Here is a 19,112-nt window from a genome sequence, read left to right on the forward strand (position 1 = left end):
CACCCATAAACTATGTGGTTTTTTAGAATGGTTACATTGCCACCTTGTGGCTGATTCTGAAGAGTGAACAGTCTCAAAGCAATATCCCAGTAGAAAAGTAAGAGTCCCTTAGTGCATTTTAGAAGCAGAATGGAAAATAGACCATGCGCAGTGGCGTGTGAAGAAATATTTCGGAGGGGAACTGTTAGGTACAGAGGCACCAGCTTGCGAGGGCCTTTGGTGGGGGGCAACGCTGCTCACGTGAGCGGCATTCCCTCCCTTATGGAACGTTACCCTGGGGAAAACGCAAATAGAAATTGGATAGGAGTTATGCTACCTAAGCAGACTAACCCAAATCCACACACATACCAAGGATGGGCTGATCACTGTGTCAAGCAAAAATAGGAAGAAGGTGAGGTGTGGGAGATGGAGGTGCCTGCAGGCAGGTGTTGGGTCTTTGGTACTTCACTGTGTAGCCTTCTCCAAACTGGAACAAAGAGAGAAGTGCTGATTGTATAGATTAGGATACAGCACTATCCATTTCCAGAATCCACTGCTAAAATCCAGGTTTACCTCAATGTTTTCCTCTTCACATCAATGGAAGAAGCCAGTAGGCCCAGAGTAAGTAGCGAAGTCCAGATTGCTTGCCCCATAATTCCAGGTTGATCTTCACACCTCACACCTTCAAGCCCCACCCTGAATCTTTGTTCTTGGCTTCCAAAAGCAAACACCATCCACACAAATGTGTCTATTCTGATATGTGGTCACTAAGCAGTTGCTAAGGATATTTGGCCTTGATATCAAGGGAGCTACTAATTTTCAGTCTATCTGAGTTACATACACTTAACTTTAAGATGAAAAGATAGGGTAGAATTAAGAGGTTTATAATAATAATAATAATAATAATAATAATAATAATAATAATAATAATAATTTATTATTTATACCCCGCCCATCTGGCTGGGCCTCCCCAGCCACTCTGGGCGGCTTCCATAAAAACCAAAAATACAATAAAATATCACATGTTAAAAACTTCCCTGAACAGGGCTGCCTTAAGATGTCTCTTGAATGTCAGGTAGTTATTTATCACTTTGACATCTGCTGGAAGGGCGTTCCACAGGGTGGGCGCCACTACCGAGAAGGCCCTCTGCCTGGTTCCCTGTAGCTTTGCTTCTCGCAATGAGGGAACCGCCAGAAGGCCCTCGGCGCTGGACCTCAGCGTCCGGGCAGAATGATGGGGGTGGAGACGCTCCTTCAGGTATACTGGACCGAGGCCGTTTAGGGCTTTAAAGGTCAGCACCAACACTTTGAATTGTGCTCGGAAACGTACTGGGAGCCAATGCAAGTCTTTCAAGACCGGTGTTATATGGTCTCGGCGGCCGCTCCCAGTCACCAGTCTAGCTGCCGCATTCTGGATTAGTTGTAGTTTCCGAGTCACCTTCAAAGGTAGCCCCACGTAGAGTGCATTGCAGTAGTCCAAGCGGGAGATAACCAGAGCATGTTTATATCATTGTAATAAAGAATGGCTATATCACAAGCACAGATGCCTCTAACAAGCATTGCCTTACTAGGTAGCCCAATACACAAGTTGTCCCTGGTGCTGCTGCTTTATTAGGGTGGCCGTCTTACTAAAACCATGTTTAAAGAATACAAAACGCATTTTAATCACAACACAAGGTCCGAACAAGATGTAACTCTAGCTTTTTTCCTTGATTGAAAGTAGACACAGTGGGAAGCCACTTACTATTGGGCATCAAGTGAAGGAGAAGAACCTTTTCTTTCCCTGCACATTCCTAAAAAATAATCTTTCTTGCTGCCATTAATCTCAGGAACAAAAGTTCTCATTTGCTCTGCGGGAGTCTAGCCTAGCTTTCCCCTTGATATGCTAGTCTGTAACTTGAGAAGTTGTTTGTTCACTGGGCATTTGGACAACACTTAAGATATATCATAACCAAATGGTGCATAATCGTTCCTGAAATCAGGAACTGATTTTTGCTTATGCTTCATTTCAATTATATGCCATTTTGAATCAAGATGGTGGACTCAACCTATGAAAGCTTAACTGATTTTTGGGTTGCTTACAATTCCTGAATAATGCAGAGTATGAGGTCGCTGTATTCTATACGTGAGAGTATATTCTGAATATAGAAACATTTGATCACGTACAATTTGAAGTAGTACAGTGCAAGCACGACTTCTGCTGTTTGTGAGAACTAGGCCTTAGTCATAAATAGCCTCCCGCTGAGTAGGATGTTGGATTTCACAAATAACCACGCCTTAATCTGCATTTTAAAATATTTCAGAAGTGAACTTGGAGATGTTCTAACCCTCACTGTGGTAAGTTGCATTGTTCCATTAGTATTGATGTTATAATCATTTGGGAGTTCTCCTCTCACGAACAAGAGTCTCCACCTCCTTCATGAACCGAAGACACAGCTCCTCTTGCCAACACACAGCCACACACTGGACAGCCACAGGGAGCCCAACAGCATCGCTGACAGCCTGAAAATGGAGGGGCAAAAAGACAGGACAACACAACAGCATTAGAAAGCTTCAAGGTATAGTTAGGTAGCATGAGGACTGGGAAAAGGCAGGTGGATTTTTTCTGGTAAATGTGTGCCGACCTCTTTCATGCGCTTGTCCCAAGGGTCACCATAATGCCCTGTGTAGTGTTTGAGCTCTTCTTCATCAGCTTGGGAAACAGTGGTGACTGGCACAACTCCAGCAGGAAAGTTCAGGAGGTTGTATAAATTGGTGTAGGATGTAGCAGCTGAAAGTACAGAAAAGCTATAAATAACGTGACCTGGGTTTTTGCTTTTGTTTTTAATTTCAGCAAGATGTTTGCTGTTGTTTAGAACTACTCTGGAGGGAAACCATAGCTAACTGAGATTTTCCCCCATTTAAGTTAAGCCGAAACCAGAGGCAAAACAAGGCAGCATGGTGCCCTCCTGATGCTGTTGGACTACAACTCCCATCAGCCCCAATCAGCCTGAGCCAAACTGCTCACAGGTCCATGAGTGAACTGCTCAACTTCACGATATGCTTCCAGTTAATTCTCTTATTTGACATGTGTATCTATTTATTATTTACACTTGTAGCCTTCACCAAACGGCCCCACATTCATACATTTCGACCCCTTGGTCATCTTGAGCTAAGTATGTTTTTGGCATGTAGGAAGATACAAAGGGAGTTGAGAAACAGACAAGAATTTATGTTACTGCTATGGAAAGGCGGGGAGGCCACATGTCACACACAGTAGACATTACTGGGACACAGATAATACCAAATAGTTTCCCAGGATAGCCGTGATTAAATGCTGGACCCAAAGCAGGGCAGAGGATGACATCCAGTTTCAGTTTCCTCCATTCGGCAAGGAATTCTTCACGATACATCTGTAAAGAGAATGTTGTTAAAGTTGGAAGCAAGAGAAATTGTGAGCACACAGAAACTTTGTGATTGCAATGACTATACTGCCACCTTTGTTCTATTTATTATTTATAAAAATATTAATACCCACAAAAAATACCAAAGTGGTTTACAGCAATTAAAATACCACAAGAACAATCCAAAAAGAGATGCCTTTAACAGAATTATCTTATTATCTGTAAGCTTCTGCTTAAGTCTGGCAGCAAAGAAACAACTTTAGCAAACCCTTGAAAGTCAATACAGAAGCCACCTCTCTACTGGAGGAGCATTCCACAAGAGTAGGCAAAAAACTCTGAAGGCTCAGTTTCTTGTCAAATAAGTCTCACCAATTTGGGGGGCAAGAGATGATGCTTCTACAGATGACCTCAGTGATCCAGCTGGGGTATAAGCATTGTAGCTGATAATGGAACAAGGTCTCTTCTAAAAAGGCAGAGTCTGCCACAGCCCACAAACAATGCCCCAGTAGAAAATACACACACTACCCATCAAGTATGAAGGGTCTCTTAATGCATTTTAGAAGTGAAATAGAAAACAGACCCCCTGCCCTTCATATCTGAGTTTAAAATGTGGTGCTTCTGTTAACAGCCAAATACAAAAGATCTCAGGTGAAGCAACTCATAGAGCTGTTTTGTATAGTATCAGTCTTACATGGAAATCCATTCTGTGTCAAAAAAATAGCATCTGTTGAACATCCATGTATGCATAGCTCACTGGACAAGATTAGATGGCAAACTAGTTATTGTATGAAGCCTTAGTCGTAAACATAAACTCACCGCTGCTGCCACATGGTGGTTCCATAGGTTTTTTGCTGACCTGCAACATTGGAAATAATGAAAAGATGACTGCCTAGCAGAAAGAGGAGTACTCAAGAGTGCTGCTTAAAGTATGTCGGCATGAGTGTGGGGGGGGAATGGGGTGGTTCCACTGTGGCTCTGCAACAGTGTACAAAAATGGGATGCCGCCCACCCTGTGCTGGTTAATGTTTGTTGGCTATGTGGTAATTCACAATCAAGCTCTTCATAAGAGATTAAAAGAGGACTCAGTCAATCACTCTGTGGGACTGGAAGGGATGAGGAACCAGACTCTCCTGCTTTGTGCCTCATGGCCTCTGCAACGCTTTGCAGCCTCCCAAAGATGCCTGCTGTCATATGAAAGGCATAGCAGAATAGCACCGAAGCTATATGCATATTGCATTAACCTTAAAGTTGCCTGCCAAACTATAGAGATAAATGGGACCTGAAAGCATCCAGATTTCCTTACAGACAGCATTCCTATGTGACTAGAGCAAAGTTGCCAACATACAGTCCTTTTGCTGGGTACTACACTCTCCCTTCCATCTGTGCTTCCTGAAAGGCAGCGATAGGGAACCTGCAGCCCACCAGATGTCATTAGATCCCAACTCCCATCAGACCCAACCAGCATGTCCAATGGTCAGGAATAACAAGAGTTGCAGTCCAGCTACATCTGGAGGGGCGAAGCATCCCCATTGCTGCTGGAAGGTGATGAAGGTTTTACAGGAGAAGTGGACAACCTGTGGCCCAAGGGCTGCACATGATCCTTGGAATAACTTTATTTGAACCTCAGCCTAATTTCAAATACTGTCTGCAAGTGATCAGTTCCGTCCTCTGAGAAGAGCAAATCTGTCTCTTCCCTGGCAGTCTGCTGGGCAAAGAGGAAGCAGGATAGAAGAGGGTGTTGGAAGAGGAAGAGGAAGGAAATGGCAAGAAAAATACCCGCAGTTGCATGTGCCCCCCCCCCAACGGATTACCCCCAAGGCTAATGTCACCAATGATAATCTTTAAACCAGGTGTTTCTTACCCAACTCCACATAGTGCATTGAGATCTCTGGCAATCCGAGGGTACTGGAGAGAAACACAAGCTTAGTTTCATTGTGAATCCCCAACAATCACATCATTGGTGTTGAATACAGTGGTACCTCGAGTTACAAACGCTTCAGGTTACAAACTCCGCTAACCTGGAAGAGTTACCTCGAGTTGAGAACTTTGCCCCAGGATGAGAACGGAAATCTTGTGCCGGCGGCACAGTGGCAGCAAGAGGCCCCACTAGCGAAAACATGCCTCTGGTTAAGAACAGTTTCAGGTTAAGAACAGACCTCCAGAACGAATTAAGTTTGTATCTAGAGGTATCACTGTACAGAGCAGTCACTTCACCATCTCTTTGACGTGTATTCACCTTACTCTATCCAGCCATCCTACCCTATGCTTGTCAGCATCTTAAAGCATGTGCAGTTGCAGTGAAACAAAGGAGCCAAATACTTACTATAGGTTTCAAGAGGAATGCAAAAATTCTCTTCACTAGAATGGGAAGACGATAACAATTAATCTGGGATTTCAAATTTGAGTCCACAATGTCTCCTTTGCTGGAAGATGAAAGAAGAAGAAAATCAAGTTTTTCAGTTTTTATATCTGAAGTTGCATTGCTTAACCTGCGAAATAATTTAGGTTCCTGAGAATTTCAAGTGAGAATAAACTTGGAATGATGCCTTCCTGATTTCCTAGCTTACAGATGGTTTAATAGCTCACCTTCTTTGCACACAACAAAACAAAAGTTCAGCCCTGATATCTACATTGAAAAAGTGCTCAGGTAGCAAGTCTGTGAAAAGACTCTGTTACCTTGGGTAGTCTTTGCCAGTAGCACTGACTTAGAGGAATTAATAGCCTCATTCAGTGTTATAGCTCATAGCTGCCTAACTTCTTATATTGCAAAGTTTGTGAAGCCAAAGTTAGTTTATCCTCTTGGCTGCATTTGGCTATGTGTTTTGCATGGTACTCTGCATTATCTAAGACTTTTAACAAAATGAACTTTTCCTATCCCTGAGTTTTCCCTAGCATTAAACATACTCTGATGAAAATCTGTTATTTATTAATGTGTCAATTATCATCACAAAAGCTATCCTGGGCACCACGCTTTTCCAATGCATGGCCATAATAGCAATGTTATCAAGCAACAGCCATGTTCACATACCAGAACGTCTACTTACAACCTGTCCAGCAAATTTGCACATCCATCGGAAAATAGGCCTTTGGTGTAGAGCTCATCAACCACATAATTAAGCCGAGGAGGAACAAAGGGGATGAGCTGCGAGGAAAAGATAACAGCTTTTATTTGACAGCAGGCAAAATTATATGAGCTGCACATAAGGATTATGTAATCCACCCCACTCTTTAATAGATTCAGAGAGCTCTCTGAAAGTGTTGAGGAAAATGAAGCAAAGTTCTAGTAAAGGGTTGGGTGGTAGAAGTGCAACAGGAATGGAAATTTTCTATGCTCTCTCCTCATTTTGCAGCTAATTTGCCCCAGAAATGATAAGCCCTGGGCCTATTATGTTCTTCATGTATACCCCAGATAAATTTTAACCACCACAAACAAGTGTTTAAACAAAATGTCACGCAGATACATTCTGAGGACCAGGATTAGCAGCCGTTTCTTATGGGAATGTACTCTCTAGCACTTGCATAGGTTTGTTGAGTTGTGTGGATTAGTTTCCAAAACTACAGGTATGTTGATATTAAGGCCACTGTATGTGCAATAAATTTCCCACATAGGAGGTTTCCATACTCTCTGTGTATAAAACTGTGTATCCATGTGAGCAACTAAATATGTGTTAGAACCAAGTGTGCACATGTGGTGAAAGATATTCATGTTCATCGAGCATGACAGTATACAAGCATTTTTCCTGCACAGAATTCCTAACTGTAGAGAAATGGCATACAGTGGTACCTCGGGTTACATACACTTCAGGTTACATACGCTTCAGGTTACAGACTCCGCTAACCCAGAAATAATACCTCAGGTTAAGAACGTTGTTTCAGGATGAGAATAGAAATTGTGCTCCGGCAGCGCGGTGGCAGCAGGAGGCCCCATTAGCTAAAGTGGTGCTTCAGGTTAAGAACAGTTTCAGGTTAAGAATGGACCTCCAGAATGAATTAAGTACTTAACTCGAGGAACCACTGTATTTTAATGGCATATTTTTACAGCTCTTCTGTTATATAAATGCATACATAAGAATTCTAATATATTTACAGTTGCCCAGTTCACATACTGTGCTTGTTTTCATGAATATATAGCAGGGAAAGGCAAGGAGAATGTCTGGATGGACAAGGCATGGTGTGAACTGGGCCTCATTCCCCCACCCAATAACAAAAACTGAAAGCAATGTAGATCTGACAGTGTTCATCACATGACCATAGAAGCTGGGCCAAAGTGTCAGAGATACAAACAAAATCCTAGAATGGAATTTGGGTGAAGAAATTAAGAAACAGACATACTGTATGTCCTCTGAGTTGAAGAAGATTTTTGGTTTCCCGAACAGCCCTCCTCATGCTGGGAGATGGCTGGAAATAGCCATCATCTTCATAGTATCCAATCCGTAGGGGCTTTGAACTGCTGTATATCTGGAAGAAGATGAAGAAAATAGGAACTTCTATTTACAGGTGGCCATTGAAGCATAGAAATAGCTTCCAACCACTTTTATAAACCACATCATGGATCCCTGCAGTGGGACTGCTTCTTCAACACTGATCAAAAGTTTTGGAAGGTGACAGAATATAGAATGCCTTGAAGGTTTTATAGATTTCCAGGTGAAGATTGCTACAAGTAAGGCTGCTTGTGTCCTTGAGCTCCATGGCCTGTTTAAATTCATTTTTATTTTGAATAGCTTTAAAGCCAGTTGGCTCAGCTGTTGATGTTAATTGCCACATACAAGCAAATAGCATTTCTGTTTTATCTGTTTTACTCTTATGTGGACTTAAAAGCCATATATTTTAATTGGAGGACAAGCGCTGGGAGAACAGCTGTTTTGATTCAGCGTTTAGCATTCAGCTGATAAAGAATGTCCGGAAGCTAATCTCCACCAAAGGAGACCCTGCACTTTTAACAGTTTTAATATGGTTACCACACAAGCACAGACCAGCAGTGCTTCAGATAAATCATTTGGAACTCTATTGCCAAATTTAGCCTAGAAATCTATGCTGGAGTATTGTGAATCAGCAACTGGAGCAGCTGGAGGAAGGGAGGCAAAAGTAACTGCAAGGCTATTGTGGCAGGATGAAATTAATTTGTCTTATATGGATATCTCTGGTTCTTCACATAGCGAGAGTGCAATAAATGAGGCTGGAGATTATTTATCCCAAGTAAGAAGTTTTGCTACATATTCCTCCAAGGAAAGCTTAGCTAACAAATCAATTGGTTCAGAAACTTTTCTTCCAAATCTTTCATGTGCCACAAGAATAATATTGCAAAGTATTTGAAGTTGATCAAAATAATAAGAAGCTATGGGACACTGGGTCTGTGGAGCAGTTAACGGGCTGAGTTTGAACTGATATGATGAAATTGATGCACCAGGATTCAATTAAATGGCCAAAATATTGGCAGACACAGAACTGCATCAGATCATACATTCTCAGTGTTATGATCGTTGTATAAATTATTTGAAAGGGTCTCATTGTAGACCAAGGGTTGTGCTGTCCATGGTGCTGAATATTTCAGCTTCTCCCTCCTCACTGACACCACTTACCTCCTCTCTGAATGGCATAGGTGGTATTGAAGGATCAAGGGAGAATAACTCATCACACAGGAGCGCCTTCATGCACAGAACCAGGCTGTCCACATCCCTTGCCATTGGGCCAATTGTTGCTGTAACTGCAAAAAAAAATGGAGACATAGGAGGTGGAGGAGAGAAAGCATGTGGACTTTTATGCCCTAGTCTACATTCCAGTAGCCAAGAAAGGGGGAGGAACCACACAGGTCAGTGGTAGAACACATGCATTACACACAGAAGGTCCCAGGTTCAAACACAGGCACCTCCAGTTAAAATAGTCACATAGTAGGGGATTTAGACAATACTGGGCTAAATGGACAAGTAGTGTAACCCAGAAAAACTGTTCTTAAAATTCCCAAGTTCACTTTCACTAAGTCAAGTACACAACTCCGCTGACACACAATGGATTTCAGTCTGAATAGGATGCACTGTGATCCCTGCTCTTATTACCAAAAGTTCAAACTTTACGCAATTATTTAAGTTCAGAGCTACTATACTAATGATTTGGTTGGTAGGGATAATCAACATGGTGAGCAGATGATGCTGGATCCCAGCTCCCATCAGCCCCATTCAACATTGTCAACGTGCAGATGGTCAATGTGAGATAATGGAAGTTGAAGTTCAGAAATATCTAGAAGGACCACTGTGGCGTTTGCCTCCTAAGATGGGTCAAGGAAAGGGTTAAAAGGGGTGTGATGTGATTGGCCAGTGAGAATGCAAGGGGGGATGAAAAGATAGAGTTGAGGTTTGGGAGTTGACTGTTGAGGTTTGGGAGTTGAGGTTTGTCAGTTGGGAGTTGAGGCTTTGGTGTTGGAGGAGGAAGAGGGTGGAATAGGCAGTGGGTTGGTCGAGTTGATTTGTGAGAGAGTGAGAGGAATTGTTAGGGAGTTAGATAGATAGTTGTGAATAATTCAGTTTGAAGTTGTTAGGAACTAAGATTTAAGAAACTGACAAGAGAAAAATAAACTGAAACCATACGCTTATTCCTGCACTTAAAAATAAACTTGATTATTTATTTATGTTAACAACTGTCTGGACTCCGTGTATCCCCATGAGAAGCAGGGTGGTGGCAGCAAAGAAAGCAACCGTAGTGGTGGCACAGGGTCAATAGACCGTGAAACGTCCGGGGGCCCTATGTGATCGCCACAACCACAATTGCTATCCCTGGTTTACAGCAAGGGGACTACATTATTTAAATACACTCTAATGTCACTGAAAGGATGTGCAAGTTCCTAGCATAGTTGAAAGTTCTTTTACTAATCTGAATGGGTAAAAATTACTTACCCGACTTCATGCCAGCAATAGGGCTAGCAAGACCAAGTGTGCTGGGAATGATGCAAACGAGAGAGAAAGAGTTGTAACTATCAACACAGTAGAAGATGATCCATGTTTCAGTTGCAAATCACATGCAGGCATTCAGAAATGATACTAGAGTTCAGCTACACTGGAGTTAACAATTCATTCAGTTACGATTTGCTGGCATGGTAAATATTATCATGAGAGAATCGAGTTTGACTTTAGATGTAGCATGATATTAACAACAGAACAATCACATGTTTCAAACAGCCAGGTGCAACTTCTATAACGTGAATGAATGTATAGCAAAGAAATTATGTAATAAACTAAAATTTAAAGTACTGACTTAAAAAGAATATATAATATTGTAGGGTATAATGTATCAATTATAATTAGAATAATAGAAACATATAAATTTATATCCCACTCTTCCTCCTAAAGTGGCCCAGGGCATTTAAATGTAGCAGTAACAGTTATGACAATAAACTTAGTTTTGCTCCAGTTATCTCTGAATGCATAAAATTGGAATATTTATCACAGTCAAGGAAGGGTGTTAAATCCTTTCCAGCCCCAGGGACCACATTCCCTTGTGAGCAACATTCCTGGGGCCACAGGCCCATGGTTGGCAGGGTTAGAAGGAAAAGTGGCTGGACTGATGGATGTGACTCTTCTTTTGGTATTATAGGCTACAGTCTAGCCACACAAAAGGCAGAAGTTTCTATACCTGACCCCCCCCCCCATAAATCTCTTCATCTCAACAAACACAAGGCATTATGCTGCATGTACGGGGAGGGGGGAGGAGACTTTGCTTCTGTAAAACAGCCACTGCATTTTGTGGAATAAAAATGCATTTTAAAAAAATGCATTCCAGCCAGCCAAAAGCAATTAAGGGGGACACAGTGCAGGGCTGGTAATGGGAGCAGGCCCACATTTCATCCCCAGGCTCAAAGTTCCCCACGCCTGAACTACAGGAATACCTACATTCAATATGCAGATTCAAAAAGCACTGGTTGTTTCTGCTCAAATGAAGCATCTCCCACTAATTCTCGGTAAACACATTCCATTAGCATTCACCCGTTTGACTATCTGCCAGCCCAGGACCAGTTAACTGAGTGAACTTTCCAGGACCCACCTCAGTCGATTACCAGTTGGTTTGAGTCCACAAAGCCCACAGAAACTTGATGGGAGCCGAATGCTTCCAGCGACGTCTGTCCCAAAGCCCAAGAGGGACCCTCCTCCTGCAATGAGTGCCCCTTCCCCTCCAGAGGAACCACCAGGACTTTTCTTGTGGTTCCGGGGGTTGGTTGTCTGACCAAAGATTAAGTTGCTGCAGTCATAGCTGAGTGAAATAGAAAGCGGGTTGACCATTAATGATGTATAGGAGCTTTATGCCTTATACTCAAACAAAGCATGAGACAATGGGTTGCAGCCAACACAGAGCTAAACAATATGTTCCAACAGCACAAGGAGTTCTGCTTGTGCAATGAAAAGTTCCCCCTGAATCCCTCCCCTAAATCTGTTCTGGGTTCTGGAGCAGATTTGTGGACTGAGCAAAGCATGTGCCGGGTTGGGGGGGGGGATTCCATTATGCTAACACTATTCCTTCCAATAGCACAACTATTAAGTTGAATATTGCCCAGTAGGTAAATAATAGAATGGAAATAGCATCAGAAAATTGAGAAATACAGGGAATGCGTTTGAATGACATCATGAAGACTAATGCAAGGTAATGAAATAAGAACCATCTTGCAGAATCACTCATGGTTATTCAGATGCTGCAGAGAAATGCACAAGAAGGATGTAGTGGAAATAGCTTGTCCCCTATTCTGAGATATATATTCTCTGAATGTAGATGTTTCATTTAGCATTCATTTAGTTTCATTTAATAATAATAACCAGTGCTAATGTACACATCCTGAAGAAAAAGTTGGTAGAATCCTAATGTTAAGAGTTGACTGTGGGTGGGGAATGCCACTATTAAGAACTTAAGAATAGCTTGCTGGATCCGACTAATGACCCATCTACGCCAGCATCCTATTGTCACAGTGGCCAATCAGATGCCTGTGGGAAACCCGCACACCTGAAAAAAGGTTCATTAAAAAGTTACCTGAAAATAAATAACTATTCAACCAGGGGGAAAGTTCTAACTTGCATACTCCCTGTTATGCAACATTTGATGTGTGGGAAGCATTCAAAAATACCACCAACCACCTGCATTCTGGTAAAATCCAGTTAACGACCTCATTTGCGTCCTTTTAGGGAAGGAGTAGAGAACTTATGGCTCTTCCTATCATGTTGGAATCCATTTCCCAGCACCCAAGCTAGTATGGTCAATAGTCAGGGATGATGGGAGTTGTAGCCCAGCAAAACCCACAGGTTCTTCATCCCAGCTCTATGCCCACTGGAGATGCACATGTGAGTGCAATGAGGTACATAACAAAAGCCCTGCCCCCTTCACCAGGAAGAGAATGCTCTTTATGGGGTGAGTGAAAAATGCAAAATTTCATTCTGAATAAAGAACAGATTTCATTAATAATATAAAAGATCCTACTTTCTATCTCCGGCATCTTCAAGTAGGGGTGTAAAACACTCCTGTCTGAATCCTTGAAGACCCACCACTTACAGTCCGGGTAGTCAAACTGAGCTAAATGGCTCAGTGATCTAACTTGGCAAAAGTTTATCTACTCGTTAAGCGAGTGGACGCTGCTGGGGCAGGGTTCGTCTGCCATGACATATTATAGAAGTAAATTCCCTATCTTAATTGTGAAGAGATGCTTCCTATTTATGACTCAGATCTCTTCAGAATAATTCCTCCCAAATCACTCTCCCCCACATTGATCATAATCTATCAAACTCTGCAGTGCTATTTTTCTAGAAAATATGCCATAAACAGCTTCCTCATTCTCTTAGAATGGCAATGGCACCCACCTGAAAGGTGCCAGAACTGAGTTCTGGTGAGTGCCATCTGAAAAAGCCCCAAATCTCTGTAATGTCCCCCATAGTGTTTTTTGCTACATTAGAAAGCCAAGCTGCTCACAATTTTTATTTCTTCTTTCTTAGTCCTATGGTATATTTGTAAAAAGAGAAAGCAACAGGGAATTACAAAAGAAGAGAGTGTGCTTAAGTATACTTAATCATGCTTTGGGGAGTGTTGGTCTTCACAAATGGTATTGCCCCCTGTTTCTTCAAAACTTTTACTATCACACTGTCGTCCTTTTCCACTTTGCCGAGAAAGTGCACCAACCCACACGTGGAGATGTGGCCCTTTGGGAGAAAACCAAACACAGCTAATTTAACATGATGGGGCAAATAAGTCTAGAGCTATGTAGCTTGGCCTAAGAATGAAACTATTAAGCCTTGTTGGTAAAATAGACGCCATAAAACAAAGAAAGTTTTCCCAGATCCCATGGGGATTGGCCCTGATAGAAAACCTTGATTGACTTTAGATAGATAGATAGATAGATAGATAGATAGATAGATAGATAGATGATAGATAGATAGATAGATAGATAGATAGATGATAGATAGATAGATAGATAGATAGATAGAATAGATGATAGATAGATGATAGATAGATAGATAGATAGATAGATAGATAGATGATAGATAGATAGATAGATGGATAGATAGATGATAGATAGATAGATGATAGATGATAGATGATAGATAGATAGATAGATGATAGATAGATAGATAGATGATAGATAGATAGACGGATGGATTGAATTTCTACACCATCCTTCATGTGAGGATCACATGACAACATAGTAACAAACATACACAACATAGTAACAAACAAACAAAACACTCTACCCACAGTTTAAAGGGCCATATAATATTTAATTAGCCAATGGCCATATATTATTTAATTAGCCAAGACCCACCCTGACGGCCTGCCATGGACTAGGAGCAAGTTTTTAATAATAATCATAATCATAATAATATACAGAATTAGAATGGATTCTTGAATATATTATACCCTAGCACCCAATTACAATTCTCAAACATTCATTCATTCGATTTGTTATATATCCCACCTTTCCTCCAAAGGACTCAAAATGGAACAAAATGGCTCTCCTCCCCATATTTATTTATTTATTTATCCATCCAACAATACCTGTGGGGTAGTTTAGGCTAGGAGACAGGGGCTGGCCCAAAGTGAGCCTCACAGGTGAGCAAAGATTTGAATTCGAGTTGCCTCAGCCATACTCTGACATGCTAATTACTACACCATTCTGGAGTCATTTTAAAAAGACCTATTTCAACCTTAACATTTGTGCATTCATAGTGAGCGGAACCAGGCAGTCCATGTAACATGCACTCATATCTGTAGATGTGCACATGCACACACAATTATGTGTGCCAAATTTGGAAATGTATATATATTTCATTGGAATGTGATCATGATGTGCTCCATTTCAGTTATCTCCATTCTCTAGAGTTTCACAATGGCCAAAATTAAATGGGCCATGCCCTGTATATTAGCTGAAGCTGCTGTGAGATGGGAGAAGTAATGATTATGTTGAACCAATCAACATCACAACTGATGCACAGACAGATCATCATAAGGAAAGGGGTGACAACATTTAAGGGTAAAAGGGGGATTAACCTTGCATCCAATGTGGTCCTTAATGCTGACAGGAATCCCATACAGCAGGCCTTTCTCCTTTTGCTTCTTCACTTCCTGGAGCTGTTCCTCACAGCCGTGAATAAAATCAGTCACACAGTTCACCTCCTGGGTCACTTCAAGAGCCTTGCCAAGGAGGAGGAGGAGGGAAAATAGGGAGAAAGAGAGCATTCACATTATAAAAAAGGTATTTCTGCAGCAAGTTCAAAATGTCATCATTGTCTAAAACTTTGGAAGGTAGAAGACTGTTAATTTGCTACTTGCAACTCCTAAGTTTAACAAACTGAAAAGTCATGTCAGTCATTTTGGCCCAGTAAAAGCATAATTGAGATTTAGATGACCCAGAATTTGGTACAAATTCATTAAGAGTTGAGCCAGTGCAGGCTGGGGGACTTCTGTAGCTCGAGGGCCATATTCCCTCATGGGTAACCTTCCAGGAGCCACATAGGTTGGGTCAGAGTCAAAAATGGGTGGAGCAAAGTATGTGACCTTTGTCCACTGCATCACATTTTGGGTATACAAGAAGACACACATCTCTCTCCAGCCAGGCAAGTAAAAGGCATGATCACATTTCAATAACACATTCCAGCCAGATAAAATCATTTGAGCATGGAACAGGGCCATTGTGATGTGAATTGCCTGGGGAGAAGAAGAAGAGTTTGGATTTGATATCCCGCTTTATCACTACCCGAAGGAGTCTCAAAGCGTCGAACATTCTCCTTTCCCTTCCTCCCCCACAACAAACACTCTGTGAGTGGGGCTGAGAGACTTCAAAGAAGTGTGACTAGCCCAAGGTCCCCCAGCAGCTGCATGTGGAGGAGCGGAGACACGAACCTGGTTCACCAGATTACGAGTCTACCGCTCTTAACAACTACACCACACTGGCACTGGGAGAGTGCTAAGGGGCATGTCAGTGGTCTGGAATGGCAGCAATTGATCCAGGAACCAGAGCTTACTCACTCCTGCCTAATGGCACAGTCATAGCCATGCTCTGCAGCATCAGGTGACAGGGATTGTTCTCCTATGAGCTCCAATACATTTCAAACCTTCAGCACTATCTGTTACTTGATCCCCCCCCCCATGCCCTTTGTAAAATGAGGACATTGGGAAATATTTAAAGGGTGAGGGGGGGAATAGATATCCCTATAACAGACACACTACATTGACAGAGCACCTGGGACTAAATGAGCAACAGCTACCAATTAGTACATAAAAATGGTGCATTATCTGGAAAGTTACGTGGTTGAACAGAAGCAGTTGCACTCACCTTCTTTACATAGGTATACAGGACACTTTCTGGAGAAAGTGTCTCCTCTCTAAGTTTCTCTGCCAGTTCCACAAGCGACAGGGAGAGAATAAATTCTGACTGGATTCCCAGGTTCTGCAAGAGGAGGCAGCTGTGTCAGAAGGAAATGCTTATCCTCACACATTGGCAATAGCTCCAAGTTATAAAAGTCACTTTGGTCACAAGCTCAAAATTGTGAAACCAGAATGCAGTCCCATCAGTTGTTGTTGCTTTTAAATGGGTAATTTTTTTTCATGATAGATCCAGGAAACAATAACCAAAACAAAATAGCAACAAAAACTAAAGTAGAATTTAAAGACATTGTACACGCATCAGTCATAAGTTCCTCAAACAGTAAACCAAGGCGGCTGAGCGCCTATCCATTTGGAAGCAATCCCTAAAATAAGGTAAAGATTTCTATTTCCTCGGGAATTTCTTAGTCAAGCAGAGGTACATAGATATATTAAGGAACAGAGAAATACATTTCTAAAAAGGCACCCAAAACAGCTCAAGGTCTTCTGCCATTTCACACCTTTTTGTCTGTTGGGGTCTGTATTACCTTTGCCAGAACTTACTAAGGCTGTGGACATATTAGCTGTGGACATAGTCACAGCAAGAGAGGGTGGACCACTCTCTGTGTGTGTGCTTGTGTGTACACACACAGACACACACACACACACACACACACACACACATTTATATCTATTTATTCACATGGACAAACCTGTCTCTGGTTTCTCAGTTGCAGCGTTCTGAATAAAAGGACTCCAAAGAACGCTACTTGCAACTCCTAAGAACGCACTGCAACAGTTGGTAGCAAAGTCCCACTTTAACAGTACAGAATTTGCAAGGTCTTCATATAATCCTATTACAATGTTGATTTCCCAGTGAGTGCTATGATGATGCAGGTGGTGATGCAATCAAAATGGGACCTGTGTTGCAGATAGGGACATTGATGCTGCCTGTATTGAGGCCCCAACTCCCCATTTCAATTGTTTCTCCTATCTTGATCTTGCTCAAATTAGTGTGTACACTTGAAGTCAGGAGCTTGAAGCAATGTTGGAATATTTGCCAAATCTGTTAAACACTAATCTACTGTCCTCTTGAGAGTCACAGTCAAACCCTGGATCACCAGCTTGTTATTCCTGTTTATTTATGGGATTATGAACTCTTGAGTAAGTGCAGCAGAACTATCACAATCGGCAGTGGCTGGGGAAGCAGCCTCCCAACTTTTAATGCATGTTCCTCCACCCACAAATGCAGGACTGAAGCTTGCCTGTGACCAGCAGTTTCAGAAGAGGAGATTTGCTGTTAAGAGACAGACTTTGGATACTGCTGCAAACATCATCATGCCCAGTCCATGCTAATCCTAACAATTTGGGCACCAAGATCCTGGGTTCAAAAGCCCAAACCAGCCTGCATGGCCTGACAGACCCACTCTCAAGCTAGTATTGGAAGAACGTGGGAGATACTCTGGTGACTTTTAAAAGTAGGGTTTCATTTTGAAATGGTTACAGGACAGGATTATGCAGTAAAAATCCACTTATCCTAATACTCTTTAAAAAAACAACTATTGAACAGACCAGTAACTTGTAACTGCTGCCTCCTGCCTTGTTTTTGCTGAATTAGCAGCACCAAAGTGACCTATCTGGGGTCAAGCCTAGACAGTGTCACGGAGGCCCTGGGCTGCCCAGAAGACAAGACCCCCCTCTCAGCCTCACTGATGTGGTCCAAAGGAAAGGAAAGCAATACACTGGGCACCAGCTTAGCTGCAGGAATTGCCAGAATGAGGCGCACAAGATGCTGTCCATCTTAGGGACTCAGCATTAGCTCAGTGCAGCAGTACCTGCTGTGCCCCCAGAAGGTCCCAGGTTTTATTTGAACCACACAAAGTGGACACGATCACAAGCAAACCTGACTGGAGTGCTCTCAGGTAGACATGATCACAGCCATTAAAAGTGTTGTTTGAGAAAGATCTCATTTTCAGAAGAGGCCTCCATCTCTTTCCCCTGCACCCCACCCCAATTAAAAGTTACCTTCTGTTTAAATTTCCAAATCATTTTTTCCATTTGTTCCAAGCTGTCGTCTCGCCATTGCCTGGCCTCTTCCATCTTCTGCAGGATCCTCTTGCGGGCCACCCATTTCCAAACCACAACCGCTGCTGCCGAGCCACAGGCAACAGCAAGAGCAGCCTGAGGATAAATTCCATCCCTGGGCAGGATCTCTATCAACTTCTCCTGGATCATGGCAAAGCCCTTCTCTCTGTCTTCCCAGCTTGCCCCTCTCTGATACTGGAGGAGGCTGGTGCTATTTAAGTATCAGTTCCTGAGCTATTTCACACTCCAAGAGACCATCAACATAGGGGCTCCCAAGATAAGACTCCGCCCAAGGCATCCCAGAAAATTGACCTTTGATCTGTTAAAACAGTAACTCAAGGTTGTTTTCCTGCTGGAGTCGACAAAAGCGTCCTTACAATTCTGAGCAGTCTCTTTCACATTAGATGTAACAAGCAACGACACCATTGCTCACTTCTTTTTTTAGGAGCAAAATAGTCATTATGATGACAACTTATTCCTTGTAAATAGAGCCTGTACATTACAAGGATCAGGTACATAATTTTCCTCCCCTCAGTGGAAACCAAGCCATCTCGTATATGCATGAAAGCACACACAAATAATTGGCCTGACCTTTAGAAGCCTGAAGAAAATGGCTGGGAGATGGACAGACTTTGGTCTGTCTTAGCAAAGAGTAACAGTTACTCATTTCCAAACTTAAACTCATTTGCAGTTTATAAAATACTAACCTATGCTGCTGAGGAACTTACTATTGCATTTTCAACGAGCTCTTCTCCAATACCCACCACACAGCACAGAGGGTGAACCAAGTTCTCACACACTTTGCTCATAGTTAGCAAGCTATAAGCTCCCTGCCTCCCCACT

At 42.2% G+C, this 19,112-nt stretch overlaps 1 protein-coding gene across 1 annotated transcript; it reads right to left on the bottom strand.

The window, feature by feature from the left end:
* Nucleotides 1-1,567: 1,567 nt before the first annotated feature.
* Nucleotides 1,568-19,040, bottom strand: LOC114599051 (vitamin D3 hydroxylase-associated protein-like). Its single transcript, XM_028733593.2, has 15 exons — nt 18,210-19,040; nt 16,156-16,269; nt 14,871-15,014; nt 13,392-13,525; nt 11,394-11,600; nt 10,250-10,290; nt 8,942-9,066; nt 7,695-7,820; nt 6,407-6,504; nt 5,686-5,785; nt 5,224-5,267; nt 4,179-4,218; nt 3,263-3,371; nt 2,604-2,749; nt 1,568-2,481 (listed from the first exon to the last, which is right to left on the bottom strand). The coding sequence occupies exons 1-15, from the start codon at nt 18,417-18,419 to the stop codon at nt 2,353-2,355; spliced, it is 1,767 nt and encodes a 588-aa protein (XP_028589426.2). The 5' UTR covers nt 18,420-19,040; the 3' UTR covers nt 1,568-2,352.
* Between the last annotated feature and the right edge of the window lie 72 nt (nt 19,041-19,112).

Source organism: Podarcis muralis, chromosome 5 (assembly GCF_964188315.1).
Source record: "Podarcis muralis chromosome 5, rPodMur119.hap1.1, whole genome shotgun sequence".
NCBI lineage: Eukaryota > Metazoa > Chordata > Lepidosauria > Squamata > Lacertidae > Podarcis > Podarcis muralis.

Coding starts and splice junctions, on each gene's coding strand:
- LOC114599051 (XM_028733593.2), bottom strand. CDS start 18,419: ATGATCCAGGAGAAGTTGATAGAGATCCTGCCCAGGGATGGAATTTAT. Junction 16,270..18,209: donor TTTGGAAATTTAAACAGAAG/GTAACTTTTAAT, acceptor CTCCTCTTGCAG/AACCTGGGAATCCAGTCAGA. Junction 2,750..3,262: donor CTATCCTGGGAAACTATTTG/GTATTATCTGTG, acceptor CTGTACTTTCAG/CTGCTACATCCTACACCAAT.